The 19668-nt window shown below is 56.3% G+C and overlaps 1 protein-coding gene across 4 annotated transcripts in view; it reads right to left on the reverse strand.

Moving 5' to 3' along the window:
• Window positions 1-19668, reverse strand: part of CACNB1 (calcium voltage-gated channel auxiliary subunit beta 1) — a 100628-nt gene that overhangs the window by 40103 nt on the left and 40857 nt on the right. For 3 of the 4 annotated variants that reach the window (XM_078866681.1, XM_078866682.1, XM_078866683.1), the window contains 2 exons: window positions 4855-4974; window positions 274-396 (listed from right to left, as the gene is read on the reverse strand). In XM_078866681.1, the coding sequence (XP_078722807.1) occupies window positions 274-396; window positions 4855-4974 (243 nt within the window). Of the gene's footprint in view, window positions 1-273; window positions 397-4854; window positions 4975-16975; window positions 17802-19668 lie in introns of those variants that run through there. The other variant, XM_078866684.1, reaches the window with a different exon arrangement.

Here is a 19668-nt window from a genome sequence, read left to right on the forward strand (position 1 = left end):
TCGAACTTCTTTCCCACCGTACGTAGCCACCCGTGCTAATCGGAGGTGCGCGGCAAGGAAAAGTCACGTAGATAGGTGATGACGGACACTTGTGTTGCGACCGAAACGTCGTGTGCTTTTATTATCTACGTGACTTTACCGGAACCAGAGAGGATGGATTCATGCAGTCACGAAAGCTTCAAATCAAGAACAACAAACTAAAACAAACGAGAAGCAGTCCCGAAGAAACGAGTGTTCTCAATCCAGATGTATTTGTTGGGGGTGAGGGCTCACCTCCTTGATGTGCAGGAAGTCCTTGGCCTCGAACGAGATGGCGGCACCGTGGATGGGGGCGCTCTCCTCGTGGAAGCCGTTGTAGCCCACGTTGGTGCGCACCGTGAACGCCACAGGCTTCGTCTGCACCGCCAGGCCGCACGAGGTGTCAGCCACGTGGCACGAAGTGTCAGCCACGCGACACAAGGTGCCGCACGAGGTGTCAGCCACGCGGCAAACCGCAGAGTCTCGCACATCGCGGCGTCCTCACGCCGCACACCGCACACCGTCCCATTCACTTGGGCAACAAAGAAGCAAACCCAACGCCGAAACGTCGTGTATGGTGCCACACAGCCCCACGCGCTGCACCGCGTGGCACCGCACCACGTGGCACCACAACGCACCGCGTGACACGGCACTACACCGCGTGACATGGCACAGCACCGCGTGGCACCGCACCACGTGGCACCACAACGCACCACGTGACACGGCACTGCACCGCATGACATGGCACAGCACCAGTAAGGAAACCATGGTGACGGTTGAATTGAAAAGGATCGTGGAAGAGCGAGCCAAAATATGCATTTTATATATTTGTTTAAAATTAATATGCATTTTTTTTATCAGTCCAGAAAAAAAACACTCAAGAATGGTTTTCTGGAGGCTACTGCTCGACCAATCACATTCATTACAGTTTGGCTTGCGGCCTCCCGGACCATTCCCACAATGCCCCTTGGTTACCCAGGGAAGTGTCCTTCACCGAGTCTCAAGGCCCATTTTAAGGATGGTGCCGCTGCATCGTGCGATGAGTGTTTGGCGCGCGTGGTAATGAGTGCTGCGAGTTTTTGGGGTGTCGTACACGGAAACCAAAGTTACCCGCGCACCTCCGATTACCACGGTTGGCTACTCACGGTGTGAAAGAAGTTCCACACACAGTGCATACATACAACATACATAAAACAAACATATATACGTGCATACAAACTGCCCAGAGAAAAGGCACGAAGCATACAAGGGGATAGCGACGCTTCAAGGACACTCAGAGATCCACTGCTGTGCCTCCATCTCCCGGCAACCGTGTGGCACAGGCCTACAACACGTGGCATCATCACAACACCTGGTATCAACTGAGTCCGTGGTGCGGTGTGTAAACATCGCCACTGGGGGGACAAAGGCAGTCGGGCGTGGTGCTGGCCACCCACCCCCTCGTGTGCCGTGTCGGCCCTCATAGGCGCTGCTCGCTAACGGCGCTGACACCAATGGTCTGTTAAGGCTACGTGGGGGACCTTTGTCAGTGTGTCCGCTACAAGCGCCGGTAGCGCAGTGGCTCCTGCACTGCGCGACACACCGAGCGACTCGATTTGAATTCCCGGCCGCAGCCGCGATGAGCGGCGGCTGAGAGAGACCTGCACTCATCCCTCGTCTCCCCGATGTGAACTCGGTCTCGAGTGAGTCGCTGGCGCTGCCGCGTGCGGTGTACAAACAGGAGCCAAGCGGGAGACAAAGGGCGGCCCGGCGTAGTTTGCGAGCACACCACATCCACCCGTGTGCCGTGCCGGCCCTCGCTTGGCGCTCACTAACAACACTTGCCCCCGAGAGCCGGCGGAGGCGACACGGGGCGGTGGCGCAGGTCTCTTCGTGTTTCCCCGTGCGCGTGTCTCGTCGGTAGAGGCGCGTTTGTCAGCGAAGCGGTTCATTCGCCCGTGATTAATAATGCAACGTTTCCGCGGTACGGGCGGATGCTGCTGAATAAGACGGCGGTGCATTAGACGGGCTGCTGCAGGCTGCTGCTGCGTGTGCACTTCCATGGTCGCACGCACGCTAGCTCGCTCGCACGCTCGCTCTCACACATGCTTCGCTCTCACGCACGCTAGCTCGCTCTCAAGCACACCTGCTCTCACGCACGCTCGCTCGCTCGCTCTCACGCACTCTTTCACGCTCGCTTGCTCTCACGCACGCTCGCTCGCTCTCACGCACGCTCTCACGCTCGCTCGCCACGCACGCTCGCTCTCACACATGCTCGCTCTCACGCACGCTAGCTCGCTCTCAAGCACTCTTTCACGCTCGCTCACTCTCACGCACGCTCTCACGCTCGCTCGCCACGCACGCTCGCTCTCACACACGCTCGCTCTCACGCTCGCTCGCTCGCTCTCACGCACTCTTTCACGCTCGCTCGCTCTCACGCACGCTCGCTCGCTCTCACGCACGCTCTCACGCTCGCTCGCTCTCACGTATGCACGCACGCTCTCACGCACGCTCGCTCTCACGCTCGCTCACTCGCTCTCACGCACACTCTCACGCACGCTCTCATGCACGCTCGCTCGCTCTCACGCACGCTCGCTCTCACGCACGCTCTCACGCACGCTCGCTCTCACTCGCTCTCACGCACGCTCGCTCTCACTCGCTCTCACGCACGCTCGCTCGCACGCTCGCTCACTTGCTCTCACGCACACTCTCACGCACGCTCTCACGCACTCTTTCACGCATGCACGCTCTCACGTACGCTCGCTCGCTCTCACGCACGCTCGCTCTCACGCTCACTCACTCACTCTCACGCTCACTCACTCACTCTCTCGCTCTCATGCACGCACGCTCTCACGCACGCTCGCTCTCACATATGTACACTCGCTCTCACGCACGCTCGCTATCACGGACGCTCGCTCTCACGCACGCTCTCACGCACGCTCGCTCGCTCTCACGGATGCACGCACGGCCTCCATAGGGCACGCTTACACGGACAGTGGCGTGGCCGCTCCACCTTCCCTCTGTCTTCCCTCTCGTGTCTTTATCCTCTCTTCCATATGCTCTCTTTCCCATCTCTCCTTTATCTCTCTCTCTGTCCCCTTTGTCCTACGTATCTTCCCACTTGCTGCCTTCTCTCATTCAAACAACCTCTCCTCCGTCTATCTAGTTGATCTCCCTCACTTCCTCTCCTGTCTCACCTCTGCCTTCTCTCTCCCACATCTACTTCCTCTCCTCAATTGCTCCTCTTCCCTTCCATCTCTCCACCCTCTCTTCCATCTCCCTCCTCTTCTACCCCCCCCCTCTCCTCCTCCCCCCGCACGTCCCCATTCTGCGCTCTTATTTCGCTCTCCCATCACTTCTATTTATCTCATCTTTAACTCTCCCATCTCTCTCCCTTGCCCTGAGCATTGCTCTTCTGCCTTGGGGGGCGCACTTCCTGCCCCGCGAGCCCCCCCCCCCCACCGCCCCCCCGGGGCAACGTTAACGTGAGCATCTCGTGGGCGGCGCTCGCTCTCAATAATTAACGAACTCGGCAGGCCACGGAGGCACGGCGACCCGGCGCCTACAGCGAGAGTTGCCCATCACCACTACCACCATCACTTACACCAACAACAACAATGGCCGCCATTCGCCACTAAGTGGCGGTGACGTCACCACGACACCTGTGCCAGGCCAGGTGACACTTTGAGTACCACGTGAAGTGTTGAGGCTCGCTGCTGACAGGAGGAGGTCACGGGACAGACCCAGGTGCCGTGGGTTGACCGACTGCGATGACCGGCAGATGCGTTTTAGCCGCCTGGCTCTCCGATCGTTGTTGTGAGCGTCGTTCCTCTGCCCTACGATGTTGCTGGAAGGGGACTGCCTTCAACTGACCAGTAGCGTACTTTACGAGCCTCCTCCACTCGCACCAACATGACCATCACCATCACCACCACGATCACTACCATTATAGTAATTGCCATCATCACCACAATCGTTACTACTGATGGTCACTGCATCGCGTGGTTTCAGATGCACTATGACATTTTAAATCATCTAGATTGAAAACTAATTTCTTTATAACTGCGTTTTGTGTTTAGCATGTTGTGCTTCCCTCCGATTATCACGGTTGGCTACGTACGGTGCAAAAGAAGTTTAACATACTACATAACAAGTATTTACGTTTCTCCGAATGTCCTTCTGTCCAAATTGTGCACGTATTTTCTAAAATTAATGAATGATTAATAGTTATTATTTGCATATTGTAACAAAGACGACTGCAATGGCTCCCTTGCCAGCTGGTGGCAACTCGTGAACAAACATTCACGGAATACTCCTGGGTCAACGCGCAACGGACTTTATCGATCCATCTACCGGATGAGAGTAGTAAGACCATGCTCGAAGGTGGGGAGCATTGGCGCGGGAGCGTAGAAGTACAGTACAAATGTGGAGCTGCACTGTACTGTGACGTAGCCCTGCTGGTCGCCCATCCAGGCCACATCCGGGTTCAACGCTGCTTAGCGCCCGCAATCCGCGTGGCTCCACTCGGCAGCAAAATGAACATTGCGACGAATCCAGACATTTGCGTACCTGCCAACCCATACGGTTTACCCCATATTCTTGTACAGGGAAATTGAGTTCTCAGGTCCATACGGCGTACAACTGTTTCAATACGGGCAAATTTTATTTTTGTCTATTTGTTTGTGTTTGTCCCACGTGATGGGACTTTGTAGGACGAACGTTGAGATTTATAAGGGGCACGGGGTGACCAATAAGGTGTGCATCAGTCTGTAATAAGGTAGGGCACTGATAAGGGGTTGACAGCGATGCGTTTGTGACTCAAAGAAAGGGCGACACCGGCCTGCATCCAGGGCCTACCTTGGCCTTCTCGAGCTGGGCCAAGGCCTGCTTCTCGGCCTCATGTTTGAGGGCCTCCCGGTCCTCCTCCAGGGACACGTCCGAGTCCGTGGGCCGGCTGTTGTACGACTCCGCTGAGCCCTGGAGGGTGAAGTATGGTCGGGGGACGGTGTGGGAGGGGGGGGGGGTGGATGGACAGGAAGTGTAAAGGTAGCAGGGGAGAGAGGAAATGAGAAAACGGTGGTTAGCGCACTGCACTCCCAACCCGGCGACCGGAGTTCAATCCCCGTCCATGGCTGTCCCCCGCCAGTTCGACAACCTCCACTGACACCATCATTTACGAAACGGACACGGTCAGTGCACTGCCGGACGAAGAACTCCCCAAAAACACGGCCACCTCTCGCGACTCTTGCGACGCAACAATCCATCCGGCATTGTCGTCGTCGTCGTCAGCATTTGGCTCATTGATGTTATGCGAGACCAGGGGAGAGTCCTAAGCCAAGTTGGGGTTGGGTGATTCATCACTGTACAACGTTTAATAACAAGACCACAGAGGAGAGGGATGACACGAGAGAAATAGAAAATAGGAATGATAGGGGAGTGAATTAGGCGTGGGTTAGCCCCTGCCATGGGAGTATGGAATTTCCACCAACATCTTGGAGACCCGCCAGTGGAGCCGAGTGCCCGTGCCGTCGTTCGACTCGAGTGAGAGCCGCGGCAAATCGCAGGGAAATTCACAGCCTCGTTGCGATTAACCTCCGCCTGACAAACAACGAACCCCGTGTCCCGACAAGGTGTGGATTCACAAGCGGACAAGGCAGGCAGAGAGACAGGCAGAGAGACAGGCGGAGGACAGGACACAACGGGTAGGCCGACAGACAGATGTGCACATACATAGATCGACCGGTAGCTCAGGAACTGTTTTGGGGGGGGAGGGGGGGGAACTCCAGTAAATCAGCCAAATTGGCAGAGGAAATTGCCCGGGAAACACAAGCTCCCCCTCGCAACGACAATAACAACAACAAACAGTGCACCACTCGTAATACACTCCTGCAGTGACGGAGCAGCCAGGGGGACGAGACGTTTCCAAGGGAGGAACGGCCGCCAAAGACTCTCCCATTGCTCAGATCGCCATAGACACAGCGAGCGAGCGAGCGAGAGATGCGGTGGCTAGGACCACGGGGAGGTTGGTGATGAGGAACAGCGATGGACACAGTGAGCGAGCGAGAGATAGGGAGGCTAGGACCAGGGGGAGCTTGTTGACGAGGGCCACTGTGGTGGTGGGGTTGTTTCTAACTTGTTTGCAATGGCCGAGGGAATCCCACAACGATTTTGTGGACAACGCCTCTCCGGCGAAGTTTCCCTGCCTCGTTTCGGAAGTTGGTGACTGTGCTCTGGGAGTTACACCTCACGGACTCGTTGCTCTTTTGTGGTGATCACTCTATTGAACGTTTGTGCTTTTTGTTTTGGGTGCCATTTCTTAATTTGTGTATTCATATTTGATTTTGCTTGCTGGGAGTAGGGGTTTCCATTTGCTTGGTTAGTGGCCACATACGGGATTTGCTCCTTCTATATATATGATCCTTATGGCGGTACCCCGGGGTACCAAATAATACAAACTGGCCGAGGCAATTACATTTGTTATTTCTGGGACACTATTTTTTCCCGGGGGTGTACTTCACTCCGCGACTGGGGTAACCAATCAATCCGAAATCAGTGCCACACTCCGCGATACCGAAACGCAGCGAGGACGATTGCACTGAAACCCTGAACGCTCGCGGTACGCACCGTAGTGGTGCATCGTGTACAGCTCGTCGCGATGAGTCAATTGCCACATCGCCGACCATCAACAGACTAAAAATGACTGCGTTCGTGGACATTATGTGAGAGCTGGGCTACTATGGTACCCCGGGGTACCGCCATAAAGTTCATATAATTAATATACAGCGTTGTGGGATGCCATTAGCGTGGATGATGCAACATAAAATTAAAGTACTATTTTTTAAAGCTACCGGTGTTTCTGAGTCGACGCGTTGTTTGTTTTGTGCCGCCGGTGGAGTCATCTTCACGGACACGCCGTGGGGATTGGGGGGAGGCACACGCGGTCCACTCGGTAACCCAGTCGCGAGCCGCTGGCGGCGTGGATTTAGGATGGCAATCGCAGTCCGCCCATCAAGTTCAGTTAAAACGGAAGTCACATCGGCGGGTGGGGGCAGCACGTGAATGACGGGAAATCCTGTCGCAATGGAGGGATGACCGCACGTAGCGTGGCCACAACGGTCACCGTCGGTGAGAGCTTGAGGCACAACCAGCGGATCACTGCGCCTCTGTAGCCCACCTCCGATGAGCACGGTTGGCTACGTACGGTGCGGAAGAAGTTCAACGTACGTACACACATCGCTCTCGTCGAGAGAGGACGACTCGGACACGGCCTGGAGGAGGAGCCACAGGCGAGCGGGGAGGGCAGCAGCAGCCGCGGCGGTGACCCGGCACGGCCAACAATCGGCCAAGCTCTGCGATCCCCTCTGTATATTAAGGTGTTATCGACCAATTAATGAGTGTTCATACACGTGGGAGGAAACCTTAGTTCCCGGCGATAGCCCGCTGGTGCCATGGGGTAACACTCTATGCACCTCCGATTAGCATGGTGGACCATATAAGGTGCGAAAGAAGTTCAACACATACACATACGTCACGTCACCGTGGGGGAACCACTCCCAGCAGGACACACCCACAACCTCTGCATTGGGGCTCCACCCCCACATAGAGACCTGTTGGCTAACGTGAGCTCATTCACTCTCACAGATCTCCATGAGCATTCGGACGCAGTAGGGGATTGTTGTGCATCAATATAACCTAACCAAAAGCCACGGGGGAATGCAGGCGGGAGACAGAAGCGAGAGTCTGGACTGCGGCCGACGTCACAAATGAAACGTCTCGTACAGCGAGCCGACCGCCGAACCTCCCGGTCTCAACCTTCCACGCCGCCGATGGTCGACCATGGGCCGGATGGGGACCGGGCCACGTGGCCGACGCGGCCACGCGATGCACAAATGGCGCCATCGGAGATTCGGCGGCCTGCGAGTGGTGCAGCCGCGAATCACAAAACATCGACCCACATCGCAAACACTCCGCCGCCGCTGCTGCTGCTGCTGCCTTCACTCCTTCAAAGGAAGAATGGACGATCTTGATTTGAAGCTTTCATGACTGCAGGAATCCAAACTCTTTGGTTCTTTCGGTAAAGTCACGTAGGTATAAAATAAAATAAATCATGACGTTTCGGGCGCAACACAAGCGGTTGTCCTCAGGCGGAAAAAATATAATCCAGCAGTTCCACTGATTTATTTTATTTTATACCTCCGTGACTTTACCGAAAGAACCAAAGAGTAAGGAATGGACGAGATCCACTCTGCTTCTGAACAGACAATTGAGCTGATTACAGGTCTAAAAATGACATCTTTAATCTGCCGTTGTTATTCCTCCATACGAACAAAGAAGCACCACGGGGGGGGGGGGGAAGCCATTCGCCTGTCGCGCGCCCCCAGCTTCCGCAGCGAGTCCCGCATCGCTGCCAAGGCCAAATGGGGGAAGCCGTGAGGTCTCCGCGCCGCAGGAAGCCGGATCAGGGCCTGGCATGCGAGGCAGGATTCCTGGGATTCCGAGTCGTTCGGCGGAAATAGCCACGGATCAAACGAGCCATGCCGAGACGTCCGAACCCAACAAAGTTAAACAAAGTGCCGATGCTTCGCTGGCAGTGGTGTACAATTAACAACGACGGCAAAACATCGACGCCTTCGTCAATAACGCTGTGGCCTTAAGAGAAACGAAAACGACGCGACAGGCGACATTAACGAGACGTCAGTCATTTGAATTGCGAGAGGGTGCGAGTGATCACGGTGCGTGTCGAGGCTCAAACGGCGGCAGCACAAATGGATTCCAGACCCCGACAAGTCCCAGTCGCATCGAATTCTCGAACGCACCCGATGCCGTCGATTATTCTGCGTCGTGCATTTTATAATGTAGCGCCGAGCTCGGCCGGGACGCCTATCGAACAGAGAGCGTCTCCCTTTGCTTCTAACGTCTGGCAGTTCACGAGTATCGATTCAAGCAGAGACGGGCTCCTAAAGTGGAGGGGGACATCAGGAGATGCGCGTAGGGTCTTTCACAGCATGGAAAAAACCAAGATCCGTCACGTTCGTCGATTACACCGCGGCCATAATAGTAAAAACAATACGCGTGTAGAATAGGCGACGTTTCGGCCAGTGGCCCTCATGCGCTACGAAGTTTGGGCCATCACCTCGCCGGACGGATCTCAGCACAGACGACCGTTGCAACAAGACACTCCGTTTATCCCATCATGTACGCTCCCCGCCATCACCAACCCACATCGACCAGAGGGGTGAAGTATGGTCGAAAAGACCCCGAGAACCCGCATCGCTTGTGTAGGCCCCCCATTAAGGCAGTGGATGGACGTTCCACGCTTTGCATCGTAGCGCACACGTGCGGAAAGCCAGAGAAAAGGCTAATTTATTGAGTCTTGATGAGATTTTATTTATGTTTTATCAGGAGGGCCCTGCTTTAGGATGTCTGGCAAATTCCTTTCAGGTAAGAGGAAACCGTAGACCCACGCATACCGTGGACCCACGCGTACCGTAGACTCACGCGTACGATAGCACTGCACGAGCTCCACACCGATGGATTTCAAGAGCCCACTTTTGCTGTCTCGGCATCTCCGGTCCACCGGCAAGCCGGCCGAGTTTAGGATCTTCCCCAGCCCTCAGCTCGACCCCACCAACGCTCTCCATGAGACCAAAAGCTCGGGTTGCCCCCTCCCCCCCATCAAACAACCGCGGTGGTCACCATGGCACGGGGGAGGCCTTCATCCTAGATTAAAAACGAATTTATTTAGGACTGCTTTTTGTTGCGTTTAGTTTGTTGTCCTTCCCCCGCACCTCCAATTAGCAGGGTTGGCTCTGTACGGCACGACAGAAGTTCAACATACACACACACATTAAGCAGTGGATTTAAAAGAAGCTTTAAATTATTTCCTTTAAATGAATAATGCCAGCACAGTAACACGCTTACATATCAAACAAATTCCTCCTTCACAGCAGCAGCAGCAGCAGCAGAGAGAGGATGGCAATGAAAATGAAGACTCCTAGAGACGCTGATCGTGTGTCGACCAAACTCCCAGCGTCCGAATTGTAAAACTCAGGGCTGGGCTCCGCACAATCCACAATCCGGCCGTTCCCCTCGTCTCACTGTCCGAGTGGTGGGGTTGGGGGGGGCAGGAGGTCAGAGATGGCAGATTGGGGGGGGGGAGGTTGAGGGGGAGGGGGTTCCAGAAAATATCCCATGAAAAATTAAGCTCCTTTTAAAATGAGGTTTCTAATTATAAGTTAGTGACAGGGTTCTGGATGCCCGCCATCCTGTCTCTCTCCCTCTCTCTGGTGTTCTGCAATAGGGGCCATGCCTGGGCAACGATTATTGGCTATTATTCTGACGCATTTGTTGGTACGTGGCATTTAGCCGTATGTCCGAATGCCGGCTTCAGATCAGCCAGTGTCACAAGATGCCTCGCGTCCACTTGCCAGCAAGACAGAGGGCTTCATCGGACGTATTTTAGAGGTTACAGGAAATGTAGCCAATATTGGAATCCAGGACCCGTTCAGATACTATTCTCCAACTAACGTTAGCCGTGGCCGGGAATCCAACCCAGGTCGGCAGGTTCATAGTGCATTGCGCCAACCACTACAAAATGTTGATCTACCTCCTCCATTCACTTTTGTGCTCGTACGTTAGAGCCAGCATCATCTAGGACTCGTACTGAGTTGTACACATCATATTACGTATGCCGTCCGTAATGCGGCTTTGTTTGTTTTTGGGAATGGGAAACTTGCCAGTACTAATTGAATTATCCGTGCAAAAGAAATGTCCCATCGCAACGGAGTATCCAGGTGAAGTATTTTAACTAGTGGACATCTGTGAAAAAGAGCTTGATAGCTCATTGGATTCCTCCAGCGTGAATGAATATTCTGATTGTGAAAAAAATATTCTGATAATGATTTAATAAAATGAAACTTGTGCATCGGAGCAAATTGTGAAGATGTTAACGATGATGATGGTGATGATGAATTCCACTCGCAGCAGGGAGCCCTGGGGGTGGTGACGAGGTGGGCCAGCGGCAGGTCACGGTTAGAATCCAGCGGCCGCCCTGGTTAATACTGCACTGCGGCGTGCTATTAACCGTAAAAAACACAAACGCACCTCTTCCCTTCCCAAAACCCAGCAGCACCGAGTTTAAAACTTTGGTCTGCGGAATTTCTGTACCCCTGCCACCCCTCGCTTCCTACGCTCTTGTAGTAAAAACAACAACAACACAAAACAACCTGCCACCTGCTTGCATGTATACGCATGTACGAATGTGGAACTTTGTTCACACCGTACGAAGCCAACCGTGCTAATCGGAGGTGCAGGGGAAAGACAACAAACTAAACACAAAAAGCAGTTCTAAAGAAGTGACTTTTCACAGCGGACTTTAAAGATCCCGTGACGCCATTGGCAAGAGCGGGCCACCGTGTGCCGGCGTCACGGTGAAATATCTCCACAAAAAGTTTAAAAACATCACGCAGCTAAATTCCTCGATTGCGATTGTACACGCGGCGGAAATCCCCCCTCCACCCCCTGCCTCCACCCCCTCCCCTCACTCAGTCGTGTTTGCATTCATATTGCGCGCCCACAGGTTTCGAACGACACGAGAGAATGCGTCACAAACACGCGGTCTCCATGCACGACGCAAACGCCATCAGCATTTGCTGACGGCGTTTGAAGAAGTGCATTGTGCTCCTCTTGTCGCAGGCCACCGTCAAAATGACAGCAGCAGCAATGCAGTGCTTGTCAACTGTACCAGTTTCGTCCTCAACAGGACTCATCAGCACGGAACGGTCACCAATGGCTCACGGCTGCCAAGTCTGCCCGTGGAAAGCGTTTATTGTGGAGTCCCGGCTTCCACACTCCCCGGCCTCATCAGCTTGGCCGATGCCAGCACTCACCGGCAGCCCAAACCAGCGGTCGTGAACCTGCGGCTGTCAGGACCGCATCGCGACGTTACATATCAAGGACCGCCATCTCCCATTCACCGCACACTCCATTGCGGATCTTGAAATATTCACTTTTTTCCCCAACAAAATTCGAAACTAATGGCCCCTCTCGTCATCTTGGATGCCGACCCACGTGGTCTATCCTCTGCTACACTGACAAGGGGTGGGGGGGGGGGTGGCAGCCGCCACAGCCGAGTCAGCGGCTACCACGCTGGACGGCGCCGGTTCGACTCTCGATCTCCCGACGGGGGCGAGTTTCTAAACCCGGCGCGTTCACTCGGCTGGGACGGCAACGCAGCACCCGAGCGGTGCGTGGAATTTGCCCACGCCACGGTGAGTCGATGGGTCGAGTGCGTGGGGGGGGAAAGTACCGCCACGCGTATCTCGGCGAAAACGCCTGCGCCGACGTGGGATAGCAGCGCGAGCCAAAGATGCCGCCCTCTTGAGGGAGGCTCTCGAGAGAGATAAAGAGACCAGCCCCCCCTCCCTTCTCTAGTGGGGCCCCCCGCATCTGCCAGCGAGCACTTGCAGTGCTGCGCCTTTGCCGTCGCTCCGCCCGCAAGCCGGCGGTAGCGGCAAGCGTGGCGGTGGCGTTCTCCGGTAAGCGGTCGCCAAAGTGAAAATCGTCCCCCCCCACCCAACCCCAACGCACCTCCGGGAGGAGGAAGAGGAGGAGGAGGGGCCGAGGGACAAACGCGGTCCCTGCGGGCCGGTGGGGGCGGGGGTCTCTGAGCGGCCGGGGGGAGGGGCCGGGGGGAGGCCACGGGGGTGGGGGCCCCCGGGGACGAAGACGGCGCTGACCTCAGCACTTTCCGCGGCAGAAGAGGGAGGGCTTAGTGGGGAGATGATGATGATAATAATAAGGCTTTGTGTCCGTAGAATTTATGAGAGCGGAGGGTAACTCCTGGCGACGTGCGGCTTCCGTGCGGGCGAGCGAAGCTCGCCGCCTACAAAGAGAGGAGAGAGAGGGAGGGAGAGACGGATCGAGGCCGAGACAGCAGAGGCAGGGAACACCCTGAAGGAGGTAAATGCAAAGAACGGGAGATGCGGAAAAGATGGGGGGGGGGGGGGATGAGTGGAAAATGAGTGATGTGGAGAGAGAGAAGAGCGCTGTGAGATGCACGCACATGGGCGAGAGAAAGAATCCGCAATCGGGAGAGGTCAAGTTCAGCAGAGATGGACACGTGGGTGTAAGATGGGCAGGCATAGAGCCAGACAGACAAAGACAAGCTCTCCGTACACGCAGACTGGCAGAGAGAGGCTGCCAAACAGAGAGGTTGGCAGATGGACAGGCAGGCGCGTGTGCAGAGCGCAAGCACATCAGTCGGCCAGACAGACGCAGAGAGACGCGCGGACGAAGACTGACCGCGAAAATAACCACAGGGACACATTTCACATCGAGGTGACGGAGGTGACGCTTGTGAGCCCCCCTGCGACCACTCCTCATCGTCGCCCCCCCCACCACCACCCAGAAGACTCACGGGCAGCGGTTTAAGAGGCAGCGGCAATGGCACCACTCACACCACCACCACCGTGAATACGGGTGGCGTCACCACTCACATCGCTACCACCACCACCACCGCCGCCGTGAGTACGGGAGGGAAAACAAAAAAAACAAGAGACGGTGTCACAGAACGACTTCGGAAGGTGACCGTGATGTGACCGCCGCGTCCGCACGAGGAACACGGCGCCGTGGCAAAGACGGCGCGGCGATGAATTTCACCGCAACTAATAACATCGCCACGAATAAAATCGCCCCGGGGGATCTCGGCCCAGCGGGCGTATTTACCGGGAGAGTTTAGTCCAAACCAGAAACCGAACAGAGGAGTTCAACAACAACAAAAAAGGCCAAACATCCCAAGCAATTTACGATCTTACAAAATATTCGCCAGTTAAAAAATAATGCACAAATTACTCGCAGCAACTCGAGGAATGATTGCACCGAGACGAAGGTTTCACCCTCCCAGGCCACCGTGAACCACAGACAACTTGGGTATCTGCAGCGTGGACGGAAAGTCCACACACCCCTTCACCTGTACGTGTGCATACCTACTTTGAAGACGGGGGGGGGGGGGGGGGTACAGGGACTTCCTGACCACCGCGCCTTGTCGAATTCAGTTAACACGCTTCAGGTTCTGGATTAATCGAGTTCTAGACTTTGCGGGCACTTAACGATCTAAACACGGGCACGAGTTTTTCACCTGGCGAAATCTGAGGCTCCGTGGTCTGAACTCGACGTTACAAGGGTCCTTGTAGAGGGGGTGGGATTGATTCTATATTTGAAGCTTTCGTGACTGCAAGGATTCATATTCTTAGGTTTTTTTCGGTAAAGTCACGTAGGTAAAAATTTTTAATGAAATTAATAAAAGTAAAATAAAATAACAAATAAAATAAAAATCACGACGTTTCGGAGGCCCAGTCACAGCGAATCGACTGTATTATTTGATGGGGGGGGGGGCTCAGACTCTAGCCCCCCCTGACTACTGCCACCAAAAGCGTCCTACGCGATGTCACGAACAGTGCACGAACGGGCGCGGCCCTTTGTGAACGGGGGCCGCCCCCCGCCTTAGCCGACGCACTTCACCAAGGTCGGTCGGCGCGGACGACGTGACGCCCGTCCTTCGTGAACGGCGGGTCACCCGTCCAGATCGCTGGCCAGGCTCGACGCCTGCTTGGCCTCCGCGACCTGACGGGATCGGGCGCATTGGGCCGGCGATTTGGTGCCTGCGCAATGAGCAAGTGAAGTGCCCTCGTCCTGAATGGGGGTGCGTTTAACAACAGGAAGCGTGGGCAGCACTTGACCATCACCATACATTCTGTACAGAGGGAAGACAACCCCTGTATAGATATACTGTATATATAATCGTGCATTACCGGCTCAATGAATCACCTTCATGACTCCCCCACCCCCCCATGGATCAGCCACCGTGGGACCACTCATGGCTTCTTGCCATCACGACTGCAACGCGATTCCCACGCGCGCATTTCATGTCATGAGCGTCGCTTTCCCAAGCACAGCCCAACCCACTCGGGGAGGCTCCCTCGCGGAGCTCGTTCCGAGCAGCCCCGAGAACAACAAAACCCCACAACCAAACGAACAAACCAAAAACAATCGGATCTCAAATCAACAAAAAATGACAACAGTCACACAAAGAAAACCGCGACAATAGCAGAGGTGGCGCGGACTCGACACCCTCCACCCCCCCATCCCTCCTCCCCCCATCCCTCCTCCCCCCACCCCTCCCCCCATCCCTCCCCTGGACGCGCGCGCGCGTTCCAGGGTCTCGCTGAGTGAATGACGCAAAGTTGAAAGTTTAATTGAAACTGGGCAGAGAATGTTTTCCGCCGAGTGAGAGGGGCTTTGTGTGGACGGGTTTCTCCGAGGTCACGCTGGTCAGTTAGCCAGCCAGGCAGCCAGTTAACACTGTTAGTCGGTCAGTCAGTCACTCAGCTAACCAGCTGGTCAGCCACTCCCATTAGCATGGTGGGCTACGTACGGTGCAAAAGTAGTTCAACATTTCATCATTCATAGTTAGCCAGTATGCAGGGTCTCCTGCCAGTCAGTCAGAGGCATGGCTAGCTGACATGCTGGTCAGCCAACCAGGCGGTCCTTTAACGAGACAGCTAGCCAGTCAGCCAACCACCAGTCAGCCAGTCACAGAGCCAAGCAGTCGGCGAGCTGGTTAGTCAACCAGACATCCACAAAGCAATCCGTGTGCCAGTCCGCAAGCTCGTCGGTTAGTGAGCCAGTTAGTGAGCAAGCCAACAGGCGGTGGGCCAGTCAGTGAGTGAGCCAGTCAGTGAGTGAGCCAGTCAGTGAGCCAGTCAGCAGTCGGTGGGACAGCCGGTGGGGCAGTCAGTGAGCCAGTCAGTGAGACAGTCAGTGAGTGAGTCAGTTAGTGAGTGAGCCAGTCAATGAGCCAGTCAACAGTCGGTGGGCCAGTCAGTGAGAAAGTCAGTGAGCGCACCAGTCAGTGAGCCAGTCAGCAGTCGGTGGGCCAGCCAGTGAGTGAGCCAGTTAGTGAGTGAGCCAGTCAATGAGCCAGTCAATGAGCCAGTCCAGTGAGCCAGCCAGCAGTCGGTGGTCCAGTCAGTGAGCCAGTCAGAGAGCCAGCCAGCAGTCGGTGAGCCAGCCGGCGATTGAGCCAGTCAACGAGTGAGCCAGCGAGTCGGTCGGCGAGTCCGTGGGCGAGTCAGTGAGGCAGCAGACATGGAGCCGTCCTCAGGTGAGCCGTCCTCAGGTGAGCCGCGCGGCGCGGTTACGTAACGCGGCACTGGCGGCGCCGGTTTGGCGGTGAGCGCGAGGGGCCACGGCCCGGCGCTCTGCCACAAACCCTGGCAGGTGGATCGCAGGAGCCGGAGCGTGGAGCGCGGAGCGCGCTGTGGCGAGAGAGACAGGAGGAGGAGGTGGACGGTGGGAGGAGAGAAAATAAGAGAGAGAGAGAGAGTGGAGGGAGAGAAAGGAAGAGAGAGTGGGGGAGATTGCTGACAGGGACCAACAAGCAGAAAGGCAGAGACGAGGTAAGGCGGAGGCAGAATTGCACACAAAGACAGAGGGCAACAGAGAGAGAGAGAGAACACGGAGACAGAAACAACCAGAGAGACGGAACGGCAATAACATGGGGACGGACAGCCGGGCAGATTTAAAACCACACAGATCACGTGGTGGAGAGACAGACGTACCGGCAGGCACAGGGACACGAGAGAGGCAGCAGCACGAGGAGGAGGAGACGCGCGAGAGAGACAGGGAGAGAGACAGGGAGAGAGCGCGCATGGCCAGGCACCATTCACGTCACCGCGAGCGCTGACAGACCTTTCAAATATATATATAATTATCATCATCATCACAACCAGTGTTTGTCCGTCGCATATTCTCCAGCTGTCTCCCAATCTTCAGCTCTCCTTGCCCGAGCCCCAGGAATATCCCCCCCCCCCCATATCCCCCGGACCCCCCCCACCGCCGCCACCACCGCCACCACCACCACATTCCACGCCTCCAACACAAATGTGAAACCGAGCCCTTTTGCGCCACCACCACTCACCGCCTCCGAGTCATCAAATCCATGCAGGTACATTATCCTGGAGCTCGCCAAGGGGACTCACCGCCGTCCAGCCAGTCCGGCCAGCCGGTCAGCCAACCAGCCAGCCAGCCGGCCAGCCAGTCAGCTGGCGAGCTAGCCAGCCAGCCAGCTGGTCAGACAAGGCAGCCGGCCAGTGAACAGGTCGAGCAGATGGTCAGCCAGTTGTTAGCCTGCCAGCCAGCAAGACGGTCAGTTGGGCTATCCAGCCAGCGAGTCAGCCAGACAATCAGCCAGTAAGCCGATCAACCAGCCAGCCAGCGAGTGAGTCAGCGAGCCCGTGAGGTGGAGGCAGCAGTTGTTGGGTGGTCTCCATCAACACGGCCGCTCCATCCGCGCCTCGGGGCTAACGGGCAGTCCCGACGAGGCCACGAACACCGCAGCCGCCGCTGCCGCCGTCGGCAGCTCCCCACAGAATCCCCACGGCTCTCCCCCTTGTCCAATTTCAACGGTGGCGACGGCAGCTCCACTAGCAGCAGCAATAGCGATGGTTGTGCTGGCAGCGTCAGGGATGATGGCAGCAGTGAAAATAATAATAATAAGAGCTCTCTCCGACCGCGACCCAAAAATCCGCCCCCGTGCTGCCCCTGGATCGAATCTGTCGCGACGGCCCCACGGAGCCAGGAGGAGGAAGAGGCGGATGAGGTTTCTTTTTTATTCCCCAACGACGATCAGCGACGATGGGGAGCAACGAGGTAGAGGGAGGCGATGGAGGCACCCAGAGGCCAGGATTCGCAAAAGCCAGCACCAGGAAATGGAACCCAACGTTCTCTCTCTCCCTCTCTCTCTCCCTCCCCACCACCTCCTCCTCCCTCCCTCCCTCCCCACCACCCCCTCCCTCCGTTTCTTTACTCTCCCTACCTCTCCCCCTCTCTCGCTTCCTCTCTCCACCTCTTCCCCCCCCATCCCTCCCACCACCCTTTCTCCCTCCAGCAAATCCACTGAGCCTCTGAAGGCAGCGGAGGAGGCACGTTAAGGCAGCCTGGCCGCTTCATTGGCTGTGTGCGCCTCACATTGATGTGACCACAGCCAATGTTCTCTCCTCGCCCCCCCCCCCCAGTGAGGGGGGCAGCCTCTAGGAGGGGTGGGGGAGAGGGGTCTGGGAGGTGGGAGGGAGATGGGGAGAGTGAGTGACGGTGCTCGGAGACCGCGGAATCGAGGGCTGTGAACGGAGTAACAGCAGACGCACAGACGGGCGGAGAGACAGAGAGAGAGAGACAGGCGAGTGGTAGGTGGGTAAGTAGGTGAGCGGGTGGGTAGGGAGTTGGGTGGGTGGGTGGGTGGTTAGGTGGATGAATGGGTGAGTGTTTGGGTAGGTGGGCGAGTAGGTGAGCGGGTGGGTAGGGAGTTGGGTGGGTGGGTGGTTAGGTGGATGGATGGGTGAGTGTTTGGGTAGGTGGGCGAGTAGGTGAGCGGGTGGGTAGGGAGTTGGGTGGGTGGTTGGTTTGGTGGATGAATGGGTGACTGCTTGGGTAGGTGGGCGAGTAGGTGATAGGGTGGGTAGGGAGTTGGGTGGGTAGGGAGTTGGGTGGGTGGGTGGTTAGGTGGATTCATGGGTGAGTGTTTGGATAGGTGGGCGAGTAGGTGAGCGGGTGGGTAGGGAGTTGGGTGGGTGGTTGGTTTGGTGGATGAATGGGTGATTGCTTGGGTAGGTGGGCGAGTAGGTGATAGGGTGGATAGGGAGTTGGGTGGGTAGGGAGTTGGGTTGGTGGGTGGTTAGGTGGATGAATGGGTGAGTGTTTGGGTAGGTGGGCGAGTAGGTGATAGGGTGGGTAGAGAGTTGGGTGGGTGGTTAGGTGGATGAATGGGTGATTGTTTGGTTAGGTGGGTAGATGGGTAAATGGCACGCTTGCCACCAACCCAACCGATGTAAGCGGTAGGCTGCCGATGCCCAAAACCTCTTACGCCACGAAGCGTTGAGAACCCTGTATCCGGTAGAAGGGTGAAACACGTGGCAAGCCCACCGCTGCGATGGGTATGGTTGGCGAGTGAACGGGGGTGGTCGGGTGGGTGGGTGAGGGAGTCGGTGGTTGAGTATGCGGATACATTGGATAGTCGAGTGGTGTTTTTGGGTAAATGAGTGGATGGATTGATGGGTAGTTGGATTGGTGGGTCGGCGGGTGAATGGCCGCCACGGTGGTTGGGTGCAAGGTTGGTTCGGCTAGCGGATGAGTGGGTGGGTGGTTAAATAGTTGGGGGTATGTCTGTGAGTGTGCGTGTGAAGATACGTTGTCTTTTGGTGGGTGAGTGGGCAGGTCATTGTGTAGGTCGATGGGATCGTGGGATTGGATATTTTTTTACGACTGCGGGGGGGGGGGGTATTGTGTGGGGCTATGGGGGGGGGGCTATGGTGGGGGCTATGAGGGTAGGGAATGCACTGATCCTTTCGTTTCTTGGTAAGATAGAGACATCTCAGTGCCGCCGGGTCAGGAAGAAGACCCGTGCCACGGGGAGGGGGGACGTGGTGGGGGAGTGGAGGGCTGGGGAGGGGGCAGGGGGGGGCGAATCTACTGCGCAGGCCTCGCCGATGGAACTGCCCCCACGCTCTCCCCATCGCACTGCGGGCTGGTGGGGGGGGGGGCTCCCGTCCCGCATTTCCCCCGGATCGCACCTCCGATTGGCGGGGTTGTGCTACGTACGGTGTGAAAGAAGTGTCA

Source organism: Lampetra fluviatilis, chromosome 2 (genome assembly GCF_964198595.1).
Source record: "Lampetra fluviatilis chromosome 2, kcLamFluv1.1, whole genome shotgun sequence".
NCBI lineage: Eukaryota > Metazoa > Chordata > Hyperoartia > Petromyzontiformes > Petromyzontidae > Lampetra > Lampetra fluviatilis.